The sequence below is a fragment of the Cornus florida genome, unplaced genomic scaffold (genome assembly GCF_030987335.1).
Source record: "Cornus florida cultivar Cherokee Brave unplaced genomic scaffold, ASM3098733v1 CherokeeBrave_3.0.0_Hap2_Chr07, whole genome shotgun sequence".
In the NCBI taxonomy this organism is placed as follows: domain Eukaryota; kingdom Viridiplantae; phylum Streptophyta; class Magnoliopsida; order Cornales; family Cornaceae; genus Cornus; species Cornus florida.
The window spans coordinates 10307799-10326489 of NW_026775577.1; the positions used below are offsets into that span (position 1 = coordinate 10307799).

The 18691-nt window shown below is 35.5% G+C and overlaps 2 protein-coding genes and 2 pseudogenes across 2 annotated transcripts; all 4 read right to left on the bottom strand.

Moving 5' to 3' along the window:
* Positions 1-2621: 2621 nt before the first annotated feature.
* Positions 2622-3639, bottom strand: LOC132316227 (LEAF RUST 10 DISEASE-RESISTANCE LOCUS RECEPTOR-LIKE PROTEIN KINASE-like 2.1; annotated as a pseudogene).
* A 3669-nt stretch (positions 3640-7308) lies between these two features.
* On the bottom strand, positions 7309-8420 carry LOC132267450 (LEAF RUST 10 DISEASE-RESISTANCE LOCUS RECEPTOR-LIKE PROTEIN KINASE-like 2.4). Its single transcript, XM_059768611.1, has one exon. It carries the CDS (start codon positions 8330-8332, stop codon positions 7310-7312), a length of 1023 nt encoding a protein of 340 aa, XP_059624594.1. The 5' UTR covers positions 8333-8420; the 3' UTR covers position 7309.
* A 262-nt stretch (positions 8421-8682) lies between these two features.
* On the bottom strand, positions 8683-9893 carry LOC132316228 (LEAF RUST 10 DISEASE-RESISTANCE LOCUS RECEPTOR-LIKE PROTEIN KINASE-like 2.1). The gene is made up of 3 exons (XM_059814736.1): positions 9464-9893; positions 9011-9097; positions 8683-8729 (listed from the first exon to the last, which is right to left on the bottom strand). The coding sequence occupies exons 1-3, from the start codon at positions 9864-9866 to the stop codon at positions 8683-8685; spliced, it is 537 nt and encodes a 178-aa protein (XP_059670719.1). The 5' UTR covers positions 9867-9893.
* Positions 9894-13466: 3573 nt separating this feature from the next.
* Positions 13467-17514, bottom strand: LOC132316104 (PR5-like receptor kinase; annotated as a pseudogene).
* Positions 17515-18691: the final 1177 nt, after the last annotated feature.

Consider the following 18691-nt stretch of genomic DNA (forward strand, 5'->3'; position numbering starts at 1 on the left):
AAATTATGGTGTAATTTTATGTGTGTGGTGTAGACAATGGAATAAAGATAAAGTGAAAAGAAAAGAATTTCAAGTGGAGCCTACCACTAACTCAAAATAATAGCCTAGACTCTTTTTTTTTTTTTTTTTCTCTCATTTTCTTTTTGTCACCCCGCTGAACTCTCTCTGCTCTCTAATTTTCTTCATTTTCCATTTCTTTTAGAGACCAACCTTTGAATCAAGGTATCTCACTCATTGTTTATCAGAATAAGGTGCCGTTTGAGGCAAAACGACGAGTGCGACAAGCTCTACGTACTAGTACCAACAATTTCCAGCTTTGAGCTCTCCTTGTAGTTCGAATTTGAGACCCATTTTCTAGAGTTTTGGTGCAATTTTGAGGTAGGGGCATCTTAATCCACTCCTTTCTTGTTCTATTGTGAATTATGACCCTATTGTGTGATAATATGCTTAATTTGAGAAAATACTTGCTTCCATAATGTATAAATTATGTCTAGAGAATTTCATTACTTTGATTATAACTTATATCATATGACTAACATGTTTAGATGATGACCTTGTTGTGTTAAATGTGTTGATGATTTAATTGAGGATGTTGAACATGATAAATGCCTAAATGTGTAGTGATGATGTATTGGAAAGTTTCTAAATGTTAAAATGTTGAATTTTTATGTCTACTTTGTGTTAAAATGCTAGAAATGATGTATGAGAGCATGTTTATTTAGATTGTGCCAAATTTTCCCTTTATCATAATATTTTAATCATTTATACATTCATGCACATGTCATTGGGATGCATAAAAAGGGAAGAATTGGTCTTGAAATGAAAATGAGGGATTTGGGAGATGATAGTTTTTGTGAAATGGTTTTGATAAACCCGGTCGCTGCGGAGTTACCAACGGGCCGGAGGTTAATGTAGCCTAGAGGGAACTAGGGAGAGTACCCTAGCGTGGTTGAGCTATTCGGGTCCCTCGACGGCGCTGCGGAGTCACCAAAGGCCTAGGGACGGTAGCCAATCCTTCTCTCATCGCGGCGGAGTTACCAAAGGGGGTTACATTAACATTTGGAAAGTGATGGTTTTGAGAAAGAAAATGGGGAGTGGCATTAGCATGTATTGCACTTCATTGCATTGCATTGATTGTGGTTGGAGTTGACTAGTATGTTGCATTGATTCCCTACGTTGCATGACCCCCATTTCCTATTGGCCTATGCTTTGTTTGAATTCACTAGGACACAAGAATTGTGTCTTAAGTGTCACCTACTGAGCTTTATGCTCACCCTATCATATATATCTTTTTTTCAGGTCTTGGAAAAGAACCGGTGGGCGACAACCCACCTCAACCATGAATGTTGCTAGAGGAACATTTTGTTACTTTTGTACTAGACTACACTTTTGTATACTCTTTATTTTTGTAAAACTTTGAGTTCTAGCAAAGTGTACCTATTTTGTTAACTAAGGAGATGTACTTTGGATCATGACGATGAATTTAAAATAATGTAAATTGGGACTAAGTGAATTTTCTTTGGTAAATGGACACGAACTTATCTTTTATTTGATGTAAATGAAACTAATGGAATCATGGTATATATTTCCACGCAATTGTATTATGTAACGTTGCAAGACATGGACCTTAGATCTTAACCATGTATTTTGGGACTATAATCATGATAATTTGGATTAATTAGTGTGTGGATGTTCCACCATGAGAGGAACTATCTTAAGATATAATGAACGGATGAATGGGATGCTGGAGTATATTATTTGTTTTGTGTGTTGGGACAGGTTGTTGAAGGACCATTTTTAGGGGAGGTCATGCCAAAATTTTTGTGTAAATGGTTTCAGTTTAGGGTCGTTACAGTGCAGAGGGGAGTTGGGTTGTTGAAGAATTAAGTTGGTTTCTAGCAATTTTTACCAATTTGATTTATTATTCCTTTTTGAGATTCTTTTCAAGGTTTGGTTTTTGATGAGTTTTATTTGCTGGAGGTCTTCTACTGGATTTTGATGAGTTTTGAGAGCTGAATCTGAAGAATTCTAATCTTTTTTTTTTTAAAAAAAAAAAAAAGTAGAATTCTAGTTTATGGTTTTATCCGTAGTGGGTTTGGTTTGATGTATGTGTTACAGAGAGAAAATGCATATATAACACAGAAAAATAAAAGTATAGTTGTCTTTAAGGGTATCTGAGTAATATTCAAATCAAATGTAAGGATGGAAATATTAGATAAGGGCAAATGTGGTATTTCATGCTCAAAATAGGCTGGCATCATCAAAAATTGATATTGACCGGCATTGACCATCACCAGAGGGGGTAAAGTGTTACAACTGAGTGAACTTTAAATGAGGTTTTTGTAATTTTTAAAATGTTAGGGGTACTGTTTGTAATTAAGTCTAACCTTGAGGGAAGTAAGTGATATTTTCTCTAAATAATAATACGATTTGGACAATTGAACGTAAGCTTATATGCTTGTCACAGAGGAGTGTGTCTGTTTGCTTGAACTCTTTCTGTATATGCATGTTGCTTTATAAGTGTTCTATTTACAGCATATCAGAGGATAGTATAATCGTATAAAACTCTTTGGTTTGTTCTGATCATTTATAAATTCTCTGATTCAATGATACAGGTATAATCAAGTAAGAGAATAACAACACAAACATACAGAAGAATCTTGTTCCAACCTCAGAGGAGAAGAGAGGGTGGGTTTAGGGGGGATTTGCAAGGATTGAAGGCTTCCTTCCAACATTTCTACCACAGTATTCATTGATGAGCGATCTGTTGGATTCGTCTGAATGCACCACAAACTCACTATGTTCATTTTCCTTACAGTTACTTTTTCTTCTTCAATTGCAACACCATAGGGTCTTAGATCCTCACCATCTTCTAACTTCTCATATATTAAGTTCGGAAAATATTTTTCACTTGAATGGATTATTCTGGCTTCAATATCATTTCTTCCACCAATCATTTCAAGAATCACCATTCCATAGTTGTAGACACTTATGAGAGACCCTTCCAAAATTCCTAGAAAGTACTTCTGGAGCAATGTATCCAGCAGTTACCTTTGCATCCTCCATCGACATAATACTCGTTTTCCTCTGGCCTAATTTTGCAAGGCCAAAATCAGTGATCTTGGGACATAAGTCATTATCCAAAAGAATGTTATGAGGTTTTATGTCAAAATGAACAATCCTTGTACTGCAACCTCGATGTAAATACTCTAGCCCCCAAGCAACTCCAACGGCAATTCGGTACAATATTTTACAATCTAGATGAGAGTTTGAATTCGGATGTCCATCATTATAGATGAACTTGTCCAAATATCCATTGCTCATGAATTCATAGACTAGAGCTCTTATTTTCCTCTCATAACAGAAACCTAAAAAGGTGACTACATTGACATGGGAAGTTCTACTAATGGTAGCAATTTCATTAATAAAATCCTCTCTGTTACCTTTGTTCTTGCTCAAGACCTTCACTGCCACAAGCTAACCATCTACTAGCTTTTCTTTGTACACGATACCATATCCTCCTTGACCTAGTTTGTTTTTGAATGAGTTGGTCATTATTCTAATATCAGAATAATTATACAGCTTTGGAACATAGGAACCATAATTCCTAAAAAATGCCTCCTCATTTTGATTTTTCATGGTTTTCTTCCTTCAGAAGTATTTTCTTCTAATGTAGTAGATCATTGGAATAGAGATTAATAGTATAAGTCCCATAGCAGAATATTTAGAAAGCTTTATAGTTTTAGAAACAGATCCGTGTCTTTCTAACTTTACTTATTTTAACAATTAAATAATTAATCTCATGCAAAATAAAATAAAACAAAGTAAAGAGTTAAAGATGACACAAGGATTTTTAGCGAGGAAACCCAGTTGATAAAATAGATCTAATAATCAATTTGGTCCCAAGGTAAGGATTAACCTGTTACACCAAAAATTGCAATTAACATAAGCTAGAACAAAGCTGCAACAATTTGACCTACAATATAGCCTCCGCCATCCCTCAGACCAGCAAGGGGTAGTATAGAAATATTCACATGTTGTCTATCAATTTCGTCTTTCATCTTTCTGCCTGATCGTAGGCCCCAACTCACCCTCCTTGCCTCCATGACGAGGGAACTCTCTTGAGAGTATTACTCTATTAAATTTATACAGCCAAATTTGATTATCTAAAAGACTTGTCCAGTTTATTTCGTTTGGGTGCATGAATCTATTTTTTTTGTTAGTCCATTCTTCTAATTGGAATTAATGTTGACATCGGCTTGCTCCTGTCGACTGTCCATGTATTCTTTGGCCCCCTAGGGACCATGCTGGTCTTCAAACCTGCATTAAATTGGTGCAATAATCAATCTTGTTCACATATTAACCAAATCATTCACTAATCTTCTACATGCTGCAAATTTGATGGTTCTTTTAATGAAATCTTGATGTAATCATCCACTAACATCTCAATGATCCTTGACAAAATGACAATGACATTAGAAAATACTTACTTGAAATTTGATGGTTGTTTTGAAAAATTCTTGATGGAAGTATCCACTAACATCTCAATGATCCATGACAAATGACAATGATATTAAAAAAATACTTTACTTAAAAGTTAATAATGTTAGCAAGCTTTGTCTACCACATATGGAGGAACGCAACAACAGAATCTTTCGTAATTTGAGTGGTGCTCCATCAAAAACACTCAATACAATTGTCAATTCGATAAGATAACAAACTATTCTCCATCAAGAAATGTTCAAGTCCACATGTTCAAGAAATTGCAAAAGATTGGAACCTACTCAGCTCATTCTACGAACCAGCCCACTCGAACCTCTTCTACTCATTTCCCCCACTTCCCAACCACAACCAGCACTACAATTGCCATAGCCAATTCCCAAACCTTTTATACACTTTAGAACTTGTTGATGAATTCCCGCCCATGCTTATCCATTGAGTTTGATATTTTGAGACTCTGATATCCACATTGGTTCAAAAAAAAAAAAAAAAAAATCCATATTGGGCCAACTACTTGGACAATCTGAATGTGTTTTATTACTTTGGACTTATTGCCTTTTTTATTTTTTATTATTTTTTTGTCATTTTATTTTTGCTTGGGCTTATGGCCCAATGTTTTTCTTTTATGCTCCATTTGGTGTTTAAGAATTGAATTGAATGCAAGTGGGAATGGAATGAGAATGGGAATGGAATGAAATGGCCATTCTCATTCTGTTGTTTGGTTGTAAATATGATATGTGTAGGAATGAAATGATAATAACCATTCTAAGTTTGGTTGACCAATTTAAATTTTAGAATGGAATAAATTTCAAATTGAATTTTTCAAAATATCCCTCTAGTAACAAATAAATTAAATTAACAAAATGACATTCTCCAATAATTTTTTAAAAATAAATGGTGGCAGTGGCGGTGGTAGAGGTGGAAAGCGGTAGTGGTGTTGGGTGGCGGTGGCAATGGTGGAAAGTGGCGGCGGTGGCATTGGTGGAAGGTGGCGACGGCGACAATGGTGGAAGGAGGTGGCAGTAATATGATGGTGGTGGTGAAAGGAGATAATGATCTAGGTGGCAGTGGTAGAAGCCCATGGAGGTGACTATGATAGTGGTGGAAGGTAGTGGAAGTGGTAGTGGTGGAAGGTGGTGGCAGTAGTGGAAAACTGTGGCGGTGGTGGTGATGGAAGGTCGTGGAAGGCGATGCAGTGGAAGTGGTGAAAGGCGGTGGTGGAAGGCAATGGCGGAGGCGGCGGCGGCGGCGGTAGTGGTGGAAGGCGTTGACAGTGGTGGTGGAAGGCGTTGACAGTGGTGGTGTAAGGCGGTGGCGGTGGAAGGCAGTAGCGGTAGTGAAAGGTGGTAGTGGTGGCGGAGGAAGGCGGTGGCAGTGGTGGTGACAAGCGGTGGTGATGGCAGCGGTGGTTGCGGCAAAGGAAGGCGGTGTCAGTGATGAAATGTGGTGGCAGTGGTGGTGAAAAGCAGTGGCGGGGCGATGGTGAAAGTCGGTGGTAGCGGCGGTGGTGGAAGACAGTGGTAGTGGTGGTGGTGAAAGGCGGAGGTGGTTGTGGTGGAAGGTAGTGGTAGTTTTTGGACTTGAAAATGATGGTTTTTTGGGAGATTGATTTTTTTAAAAAATTAACTTGGGAATGGAATGACCATTCCATAGGTTTAGTTGTGGAATTGATTTTCATTCTCAGGACTGGATTTTCATTCCAATGGAATGGTCATTCCCACTTTAAATGGTATTCCAAACAAAGGAATAGTTGGAATCGACATTCCATTCCATTCCATTCCTGCACACCAAACGTAACATTATGGAATGCCCCTATGTACATTTGTAATGTTTTCTCTTTCAATGCATACTTATTTACCACCAAAAAAAAAAAAAACATGAAAAATGCCATAATGTGACTAGAATTTTGTGTGGAATTAATTAATTAATTAATTTAGTGACATTCTCTTTCCTTTATTATGTTATAGTAGTAACTCATTTGAAAACACCTTTAGAATGGTCTGTTTTGTAGTTAATATAGTCCTAGCTACCAAATTTATGGACATTTTAACAATTTTGAATTGGATTTTGGATTCCATGCACTGTATGAGGCTGATTCGTTATTTATTTATTTTTATTTTTTATTTGAATTAAATAGTAATAAAATTTTAAAATTGCTCCCACAGAAATTATAAAAAAAAAATCACTATTGCCCCCACAACATAGGCCACCCCCTACCTAATTTTTTGAGTCGTCCCTGGTTCAAATAGATCTATTCTGATTTTCAAAAGAGAGTTAAATTGACTACAAAAAAAAAAAAAGAAACATAAAATTGCATAGATGTACTTCAAAAAGAGCTAGCCAATGTCACATTCCAACAAGGACCATTAATTTTACAACTTGAGTCTCTCTCAGTCTGATATTTGATACAAGCCAATGCCTAGCTGAAGGTAGTGACTCCATTGAACCGATTAAGCGAAGCACTTCATCGACAGAGCTTCAGTACAGAAGGAGGTATTTCACTCAGTGAAGACCTGAACTTCTTCAAAGAGTTGATATGGTTCTTAATTTCAACTGGTTTTTGTGCTCAGTTGAAAGAAAATGAAGAGAGAATGCTGAAGGAAATTCAGAGAACTTTTATTTATCTATTCAGTTAATAGAATTGTTGTAGTAAGCCAGACAACAATTCTACTTTTGCTACAATTCAAGATAAGAAAAGAGGAAAAATACAATCATGGAGAATCAGTATCAAGACAAAAGAACATCAAAAGGAAAAAATATAACCATAGAGCTCATTGGCATTAGCCATTCAATTTTAAAACTATGGTTTTTAGTCTGTACTAGAACTTTGTGCTAATGAAGAAGAACCTTGTTCCAACCTAGGAGGAGGAGCTAAGACGGGTTTAGGTGGAATTTGTAAGGATTGAAGGCTTCCTTCCAACATTTCTACTATAGTAGTCATTGATGGCCGATCTGCTGGATTAGTCTGAATGCACCACAAACTCACTATGGTCATTTTTCTTGCCGTTTCCTTTTCCTCTTCTGTTGTAACACCGTTGAGTCTTAGATCCTCACCATGTTCCAATTGCTTATAAATATAGTCGGGAAAATATTTTTCACTTGAATGGGATGTCCTAGTTTCAATATCATTTCTTCGACCAACTATTTCAAGAATCATCATTCCGTAACTGTAGACATCAGATTTATGATAGACACCTCCAAAATTTCTCGAAAATACTTCTGAAGCAATGTATCCAACAGTTCCTCTCGCACCCACCATGGACATAATACTCACTTTCCTCTGGCCTAATTTAGTAAGGCCGAAATCAGCGATTTTGGGACAGAAGTCATCATCCAAAAGAATGTTCTGAGGTTTTATATCAAAATGAACAATCCTTGTGTTGCAACCTCGGTGTAAATACTCTAACCCTCGAGCAACACCAACTGCAATTTGGTACCGTGTGTTGCAATCTAGATGACAATCTGAATCCGGAGATCTATCATTATAGATGAACTTGTCCAAAGATCCATTGCTCATGAGTTCATAGACTAGAGCTCTTTTGTTCCTTTGATAACAAAAACCTAAAAAAGTGACTACATTGACATGGGAAGTTCTACTGATGGTAGCAACTTCGTTGATAAATTCCTCTCCATGTCCCTTGGTCTCGCTCAAGACCTTCACTGCCACAAGCCGACCATCTAAAAGCTTTCCTTTGTACACGACACCGTATCCTCCTTGACCTAGTTTGTCTTGGAATGAGTTGGTCATTCTTTTAATATCTGAATAATTATATCGTTTTGGAATATATGATCCGTAATTCCTAAAAAATTCATCGACACTTTGATCATTCATTGTTTTCTTCCTCCATAAGTTTTTTCTTCTAATGTAGAAGAATATCAAAATAGAGATTAATATGAGTCCAGCCACAATTGCAACGATGCCGCCTGTATGAAATGAGTGGAGAAAGGTCACATATTCAAATTTATACTAGACATTCACCATATCTTAAATGGGCTTGTGGATGAGTAAATGGACTTAGAACTTATGCTGAAATATAGATTGCTTTAAACAATTTTTGGCGCCGAATAAAGGGAATTAGCTAGATTAGTTTATATAACTAAAAGTACGTGCAATATGTAAAAAGATTGTCTTCCCAGAAATGTTGAGCAAAATGTAAGGAGCAAAGAGACATTAATTTTCTATTATATTATGTTACCTACTATAATCTTCAGCCGACTTCTAGTCGATCCTGTAACATAAGAGAAAAATTAGTTGGATGAGTACTAACATTAAATTAACATCTATAATGCATTACAACTGCAAATGAAGATGATGCTGCTCACAACCATAACATAGAAGTACTTTGTGATGGATGGTTAATTTTGTATTTACATTTGAATAATAAAATTATAGTTAAAACTAAATAAACAAGTACTTTGTATGCAAGGAGCACAGACTATTTTTCTGTTATATATATATATATATATATATATATATATATATATATATATATATATATATATATCTCACCTGTTACAGTGTTTGGCTGGTTTGTAGAGTTGGGCTGATTTCCAAAGTTGGGCTGGTTTGTAGAGTTGGGCTGGTTTCCAGTTGATCCTGTAATGTACGCAAGAGAAAAATTAGTTGGATGATTAGAATCATAGTTCAGAACTCCGAAAATTAGTTAATTTTGTTGTATTTACATTTCAATGTTACAAAATTATACTTTATACTAAATATGGTAAATTGCAAAAAAACCACTTCAACTATTATAATTTCTTAGATATTCCCCTGAACTTTCGTTTTAGCACAAAATCCCTTTTAACAATTCTAAACTAGAGTAATACTATGATGGGTGATCAGAACCCTTGGCAAGTCTGTGTGTTACACCCTTTTTTTTTTTTGACACATTAGTCCGAATGGTATAAACTCTCCTTCCCAAATGGGGAGGTTGAGTGAGTGTTCAAGACTCGGAGCACGTACCGTTACTGTTGCAGTGGAATGCACGGGGCTGATCAGGGCAAAAGCAAGTAAACATAGTGGAATTGGAATCAAAACCGCACCGTCCACCTGATTTTACAAATTGTTCGCAGTATGTATCATTTGCTGTCTGGTACCGCAACCCGAAGCCACCATCAAGAGCTTCTCCTATGCTTAACGAATAATTGCTTTTTAAAGCCTCAACTGCTGATCTAAAAACCGCAACAATGACGCTGCCTTCGCATTTTCCCAGGAAAATGTTGGTGTTTGCCCTTAAATCCGGGGACACGTAATAAGCCTCGTTGTTGGTGGCACCATTCCCGGTCACTGTGCAATCAAACTCAATGATCGGCACCAGGGATTGGGATTGGGATGCCACGGCGCAATTACCATAGAACAAAGTCATGTTCTGTGTATCCGAAGTGTAATCGAAGAGTTTGCTAGGAGTTAAAGTGGTGTTATTGTTGGGAAACGTGCTAGTTTTAAAAACTTTTCGAGGGATTTAAATTCATAGATCTTGATTCATCACATAGAGACAAGTTTTATGCAAAAAAATAATAAAATAAAATATGATGTATTATTCAACTAAAATATTGAATACTTACATCAAGGTTTGAGTAAACCTCAGATCTCTCCTCTAAAGTGAATGTTCTCACTTATTGTAGATCACTTTTGCTAGACATCTTTTCCATGGATCTCCATCTTCTTGGTAATGGTCTTGCCTTTAGGAATCACTCATAAGCCTCCTTGAATGACCTTGGAAAACTAGGCTTGTGGGAGCCTCCATTAGATGAGAACATAAACCCTAATTTTCTAGAGAGAGAAAATTTATTCCTTATTCCTTCTCATAAAAATCACACCCTAAAATATACATAGACCATGTATATTTATAGGCAACATAAAAATAAAGAAAAGGAAACACCAAATCCTTCTCCATCTCTAATTCATATGTCTCAAATCTAATATGATTCCAATATCAAGTTGGGCTATGAGTGAGAATCCATTGGGCCTATTATTTTATTGGCTACAATGAATTAATAATTGGCCCGGTCCATGGACCCAATTCAATTAATTCATAAATTAATTTCTACTCCACTAAAAGAAATTAATTGAACTCCAATTAAATAATAAATAACCTCTAAGTCAATATTGCACTTTGACCACTCTATGCATAATTAGTTATCGGATAAATATAGCCATCAATCCGACTACTTAATTAATATATTTATTTTGGTACCTTTGATTATTTCTGGCTCGATCACAATAAAACATTTGTTTGACAAAAATAATAATTTAAATAAATAAATATATAATAAATCATTTTGTCTAAAAACACACGAAAGCCTTCGAATTTACTTTGTGATCAACCATAATCAATACAAAATAAATACAAGTAGCAATGATGCAAATATTGAAAATATAACCCTCTAACTATTAATTACATAACTACCCAAAGTGTCGGTCTAAGGATCCCGAAGAATCCGCCGAACAAATCAAAGTAATTATTAATTAATAAAAGAGTCTATACTTTTCTCATGCTTAAGAGTCAAATGCCATGACGGTGATAGGGAGTAATTGCATACGACGGCTCTCGCAATATATCTCAACCTAACGCGGATCCAGTTCAAGTCTTAATTAATTATGAGTCCATCCATAATTACCGACTATGAACAATTTATAATTACTATTTATATATCATGCATTGATTGTCATCACATACATATATATAAATATTTCTTGTAATTAACTGGACACTATCAATTTCATAGTGAATTGAAACATAATACATTGAATTCACCAATTATATAAATCATAAATATTTCAGATATGTCAGGAACATATGTCAATACAATCCAGATAGGAATTTGCTATGCCAGGGCATATAAATCCTAACAGTTATATGTGGGACAAGTATTGTGCCACAGGTCCTCTCTAGCCACGGTGAGAGTCTGTGTCGTGTTCTTGATTTCGAGAACTCGGTATGTGACGGACTCAATTTTGAGCTGTGGTACTGAGGCATCGCTGCTGCTGTTTTGGCAATTAAGCTCGAATTCGGGATGACCGCAGTATTGTGGCCGATTAGCTCCCCAGAAAGGATAGCCTATGTTGGATATGTTTCCACACTGAAAAAACTGACCACATGTTACATATTTCTCGTCCTCGGCGCACCGACATCTTGGTACATGGAATAACATTAAGATCAAGATCAAGATCATTAACCACAGACAGGAGGTTGAGTAGAAGTGGGTATGCATTTTTCATGGAGGAGAAGACAGAGAATGGAGACTAATGACTTTCACTTTCCATTGGTAATTTGGCAAAATGTAAGTATGTCGTCGAACAATAAAGGAGACTTGGTCTAATTTCCAAAGCAGGATAACCGAAGTCAACCTTCAAAGGCTCCGGTCTCTTATGAGAAATAGTGTTATGTCTCGTTTAGCTAGTGATGCAGGATAAAAAATAATAATAATAATAATAATAATAATAATAAATAAATAAAATTGTGATATTTAGTCTTACATCACAATATTTTCTCATTTATATTTTCTATTCTTACATTTTCATCTCAAACTAAAATTATAGTAATTACTTTGATTTATTTATTTATTTTTACTTCTTTTATTGAATGTGTGTATTACAGTATTAGTGTTCCAAAAATCTCTTCTTCGAATTTGTGGAGATTTTGATCCTTTACGAATCTATATTCGAAGTTGCGACAAGATTTTTATATGTTTTAAAAAAAGAAAAAATTGATTAATTCAATTAGGAAGAAAATGAGGGTAATGGGAATTGGCAAAAATGTTCTCTCTTTTATTTATTTATTTATTAATAATTAAGAAAGAAAGTTATTATAGTCTCTCTAAACTCTAAAGGAATACCATTTTCTAAAATTCCTAAAAATTTAAGAGCCATTTATTAAAAATAAAGGTATTTTTAACTCGATCAATACCATCAATCTCAAACGGACAGGCTAAGGTCGCCGAACAGATTTTTTTAGTGGGCATTGTGGAGGTCCCATGTTTGAGTCAATAGGACCCACCAAATGTTGGAAATGGAATGATAGAAAAAGGAGTAGTTAATTGCGTAATTTGCGTGCATTAAATTGAAGAAGAAAAATTCAAAACCACCGAAAAAAAAAGTAGTGAATTGCTTGCTTTAAATGGAGTAAGAAATTAAGGTTTGGTTGTTTAGCAATATGATTCAAAATTTAAATTATTAAGTATTTTTAACATCTAATCTATATATACTTAATTATTTTTTCATTCAAATTTAATATGGGACAAAGACTCTTCTTGTAACAGTGAGTCAATAGTCAAGTGTGAGAGTTCCAAACCCTCTACGGGCTTTACCTTACACGTCCGGAACACATGTTTGGGTAATACACACTCGGGCATATGCCTTTATATGCTGCAGTGCAGCACGAGTCGTGTATTTTGGTTCCAAGATTGAAAATGTCTAGAAGTCACGGATACTTTGATCTTTCAAAACAAGGAATCAAATGAGACGCTTTTGTGATTGAACAAATCTATGGATTTTTCCTAGACGTGTGTCACTTTGTCAACTTAAACTCAGCCATAATTGACGGCTCACAAAATCTTAGACTTTAATTAATGACATATATAACTAATACTATCCGGAAAAGCACACAAGTTAATAGAACCAATTACACATGATAATACGATTTGGGCATTAGCTCATATGGTACGTTCTCTCCTTATCACAAAAGAGTGTGTCCGTTTGTTTGAACTTTTGGTATGTACATGCTGCTGCTTTAGAAGTGTTCTATTTACAGCAGATCAGAGGAAAGTATAATCGTATAAAACTCTTTGGCTTGTTCTGATCGTTTATAAATTATCTGATTCAATGATATAGGTATAATGAAGCCAGAGAATAACATCACAAACATAGAACCACTTGAGGTGCAATTTGATGACAGATTACTTGATATAATTAGAGATACAATATATATATATATATATATATATATATATAGAGGACCACAACCCCGGAAGCTACAACGTTTTAGTTTTCTTATCAGGCTACTTATAGTAATGGTAATTTAGAGTTGATGAATCATCAGAGTAACAGTAGTTGAATGGCACAAACATGGAGTAACTACTGTCACAAGCCTAAAGCACATCAAAAGGTAAAAGGACAACCAAAGAGTTCATTGATATTATTCTTCCATTCAAATTGAAAATCCTTTTTTTAGTTGGTACACGAAATTTGCGGTAATTTACCTAAAAAAAATACAGAAGAATCTTGTTCCAACCTAGGAGGAGAAGATAGGATGGGTTTAGGAGGAATTTGCAAGGATTGAAGGCTTCCTTCCAACATTTCTATCACAGAATTCATTGATGGGCGATCTGTTGGATTCGTCTGAATGCACCACAAACTCACTATTGTCATTTTCTTTACGGTATCTTTTTCCTCTTCAGTTGTAACACCATAGGGTCTTAGATCCTCACCATGTTCTAACTTCTCATATATGTAGTCCGGAAAATATTTTTCACTTGAATGGATTGTTCTGGCATCAATATCATTTCTTCCACCAATCATTTCAAGAATCATCATTCCATAGCTGTAGACATCAGACTTATGAGAGACCCCTCCAAAATTCCTAGAAAGTACTTCTGGAGCAATGTATCCAGCAGTTCCTCTTGCACCCTCCATCGACATAATACTCGTTTTCCTCTGGCCTAATTTTGCAAGGCCAAAATCAGCTATCTTGGGACAGAAGTCATCATCCAAAAGAATGTTATGAGGTTTTATGTCAAAGTGAACAATCCTTGTGCTGCAACCTCGATGTAAATACTCTAGCCCCCGAGCAACTCCAACGGCAATTTGGTACAATATTTTACAATCTAGATGACAGTTTGAATTCGGATGTCCATCACTATAGATGAACTTGTCCAAAGATCCATTGCTCATGAATTCATAGACTAGAGCTCTTATTTTCCTCTCATAACAGAAACCTAAAAAGGTGACTACATTGACATGGGAAGTTCTACTAATGGTAGCAACTTCGTTGATAAAATCCACTCTGCTACCCTTGTTCTTGCTCAAGACCTTCACTGCAACAAGCTGACCATCTACTAGCTTTCCTTTTTACACAACACCATATCCTCCTTGACCTAGTTTGTTTTTGAATGAGTTGGTCATTCTTTTAATATCGGAATATTTATACCGCTTTGGAACATAGGAACCATAATTCCTAAAAAATGCCTCCTCATTTTGATCTTTCATTGTTTTCTTCCTCCAGAAGTATTTTCTTCTAATGTAGTAGATCATCGAAATAGAGATTAATAGTACAAGTCCAGCCATACTGGTTGAGATTCCTACATGAAAAGAGTGAAGACAGGTGTTGTATTCAGATTTATAGTTATATGAATCCATATCTTAAATGGACTTGAGAATGAGTAAACAGGTAGAGAGCTTACACTGATTATAGATTCCTTTAAACAAGTTTTCGGGCAGAGTAAATAGAATTAGCTTAGTTTAATTTGCTCGAAGTATGTGTTTTAGGAAAAAAAAAAAAAAAAAAAAAAAAATACTCAAACTATGTGCGATAATATGAAATGTTGAACAAAAATTTAAGGAGCACAGAGACACTAGTTCATCTGTTATTATGTTACCTGCGGCAATCTTCAACCCATGATTGAGCCGAAGTGTGGTTGATGCTGTAATATTTGAACCTGTAACATAAGAGTAAAATTTGTTGGATGCCTAGAGAACTTTGTTACTTAAATTAACATGTATGGTACATTTGATGGTGAATTGTGATTCTTAAAATGTAGAACGATTATGATTTTTTTTTAAATGTGAACTCCAGAAAATTGATCATAGCCCTCTCGATCTCTCTTGAAAGAACAGAGAGATTGAGTTGAGGCTACAAGTGTGGTATGCTATGCAGAAGAAAGCTTAGGTTTTCAGATTTAGCCGTTGAATATCGGTGTTTTTGAGTCTTAATGGTTCCTGGTGGGCTTTTGCTATCAATTGGGCTTCGTCCTCTTATGTTTGAATTGTAATTGGACTCTATGAGCTAGTTAAATTCTATTTGGAGGCAGTTTGGGGCTGAAGACCCTTTCAAAATGGTGAAAGTAGCTCAAAATCTGTCTCACTTCTTTGGGTGGAGGGGTGTACTTATATTTCACTATGAAATGATCATTTTGAGTGCTTGATGATGGGAAGATAAATATTTTAAAAAGCGGGATTGAGCAATGTGATCCGACGGTCCAGAAGTTCTATTTTCATTCTAATGGTGAAAGTAATCTAATCCAAGTGGAATTTTGAGTAATTTTACAGAAAATGACCTGAATTTCATTATGAAATCATCAATTTTGCGAGTTGATGATGACAAGATAAAGATTTAAAAGTTTAGAAATCTGTAAGGCTTCTATATAAAATGAACTGAATTTCACTATGAATCAATCATTTTAATTGCTTGATGATGGGAAGATAGAGAGATTTAAAAATTTGGAATTGAGCAACGTGGGCCCCCAGAACCTTAATTTTGCAATTTGATTTATCAAATGATACAATTCGATAAATTATGATCCAAATTAATGTTTTAAACCAATGATGTTAACGGCTGATCATCAGATTTGTTAATGGGCTCTTCATTGTCAAATTTCTGATGTTGAATGGGAGGTGTGGACTTCTTGGCTTCGCCTTCTCATCGATGTAGACTTTTTTGGTCGTGTTTAATCTTATATCTTTCTTTTCGCCAAAAAAAAAAAAAAAAATCCACCTTAGGGGTCATTTGAGAGACTCTAATTGGAGTGATTGATGGACACCTTTTGAAGTTTGGAGTGCGTTAGTGCCTCCGGTGAATTTTAGAGTGCCAAATTTCAACTCTTTACATTTACTAATCTAATTTTTAATTATTCTTGCCTCTAAAAAAAATAATAATTAAAAAATAAATAAATTTCTAATGACGAAAATATGCAAACTAGGGGTGGAGCAAATTGTGGTGTCTACACTCTTGGTCATTGGCCCAAATGGTTTAACCTTCCCTTTTCAATGGAGGGTGAGAGTTCTGGCCACATAGTGTGTTGATGCGTGGCTATTGAGTGGAATACAATGAAACAAGACCAACAAGGTTAGGGCAACGTACCTTTAATGTTGTTACACAGGAATGGATAGGGATGATCAGCGCAAAAGCAAGTAAACACGGTGGAATTGGAATCAGACCCGCATCGTCCACCGAATGTTTCACATTACTTACAGTATGCATCATTTACCGTCCACTGCAACCCGAAACCACCATCAAGAGCTTCTTTGAAAGAAGTCGAATTGCTTTTAAAATCCTCAGCTTCAGATCGAAAAACCGGAACATCCAAGCTGCCACTGCATCTTCCAAGTTCAGAGTTACTGCTGGAACTCTGACTCAATTCCGACGACACATAATAATAAGTACGGTTGCTGGTCAAACCGGTGGTGGGATCCTTCTTCACTGGGCAATCAAACTCATTGGCCACCCGTATTGGGCCAGAAATGGAGGGGCAACCATAGTATAGCTTTAATCTCTCTGTACTGGAAGTGTATATAAAGAGGGTGGGATCTAAAGCTTGGTTGTGGAGATATATGGGACAATTATTGATCCACTCTCTAACCACGGTGAGAGTCCGACTGGAATATTCGATTCCGAGGACTCGATAGGTGATGGAGTCAATTTTGAGCTGTAGTAACACTGATAAGGCATCACTGTTTTGGCAATCGAGCTCGAATTTAGGGTGTCCACAGTATTGTGGCCTGTTAGCTCCCCAGAATGGATAACCTATGTTCAAAAATTCTCCACATCGAATCAACTCATCACGACATTTTACGTATTGCTCATCAACCTCGGCACACCAATATCTTGGTACATGGATTAGGATTAATATCAAGATAATCAAGAACAGAGGAGAAGATGGGGATTGGAGACTAATGAATTTCTGTTTCATTTGGTAATTTGGCAAAATGTTTGTACGAGGAAGGAATGAATATTGAGACTTAGGTATAATTTTTTTGTTAGTCAATTGGTTCGTCAACTCAAAAGATTCCTAACAACCCCCTTCCTACTTTCCACCCACGAAAGTACGCACGAAAGTAGAATGAAAATGGCATTCAATCAAAAGACTTGAGCCAAAGTCTTTGGCTCTATCCTAAAAGGTAAATATAGTATTTTGGTCTTATTATTATTATTTTTTAATGTGTATTTGTTAAAAAAAAATCTGTTTTTAGATAATTATTTTAAAAAATAAAAATAAAAATAATATTATATTTTTTTGAATTCCTTAGAAATATATTTTAAGTTATAAATTAAGCAAGTCCAGTTTAATTTTTTTTTTTTTCCTTTGAAAATAGAAAACTGAAACAAACAGCCCAATTCTCACTCTCCTTTTTTTTTTTTCAATAATTAAGAAAGTGATAATACTCTCTCCAAAGAAGAAAAATACCAAATGGGGGCATTCAAAATGAGTACTAAAGATAAGCCTCTTAGTAAAACCAATGTTCACCCAATATATCGATTCGATACTCTTAAACATAATATTAACGATTCCTTAGTGGTTTCCAATTGGTATTGTTGCTCTATGGGATGTGGATCATTCAAACATGGTTTCTATGCTATGTTGGAAGAACATATACTGAGATTTGGTGTGAAGAAATGTGGAGCATAATTGTTGGAATGCTAAAATTTTTATATTTCATCTACACTTTAAAATGGTAAGGAAATTCAATGTAATGTCCCGAATTTTTCTGATTTTTTTTAAATTTTTATTTCATTTATTTTTTATGCATCGTTTTGCGTGTTACACGCCTCCAAGAGTCGTTAGATCATTTTCTTGAGCTAAGAGCTCTAGGAGGGTATTTTTAATGAGGTAACGTGATTATTTTTATAATTTTGCAGGAGTCGGGACGATTTCCAGGTTCGAGAACTCTTCTCGGTTTTACCATTTTTCTTGAGGGACATTATGGACTTTTCACATGAACATACATATGTTTGTAGATATATATTTTATTAGGAAGATATTTTGTGGGACATGAAGGGTATGAACCACCATTGAGTAACACTGCGTTGTGGACCAAGGCTTCAAAGCTGAACATACATAAAAGAGGGAATTCAGTTTTCAATAGATATGATTCCTCATTTGATCCTGTTCTTTTTGAGTAAATTTTGGTCTAAAAAGTATTGAATCATCCCCCCGCCCACCCATCTGATTCCCCTCCATGACCAAGTGTCTTCTT

What these genes read in the sequence shown, in the direction of transcription:
- LOC132267450 (XM_059768611.1), bottom strand. Translation starts at nt 8,332, where the DNA reads ATGAATGATCAAAGTGTCGATGAATTTTTTAGGAATTACGGATCATAT.
- LOC132316228 (XM_059814736.1), bottom strand. Translation starts at nt 9,866, where the DNA reads ATGACTTTGTTCTATGGTAATTGCGCCGTGGCATCCCAATCCCAATCC. An exon ending in ATTCCACTGCAACAGTAACG is followed by an intron (nt 9,098 to 9,463) that starts GTACGTGCTCCG and finishes CGTACATTACAG; the next exon opens with GATCAACTGGAAACCAGCCC. An exon ending in CCAGCCAAACACTGTAACAG is followed by an intron (nt 8,730 to 9,010) that starts GTGAGATATATA and finishes CTTATGTTACAG; the next exon opens with GATCGACTAGAAGTCGGCTG.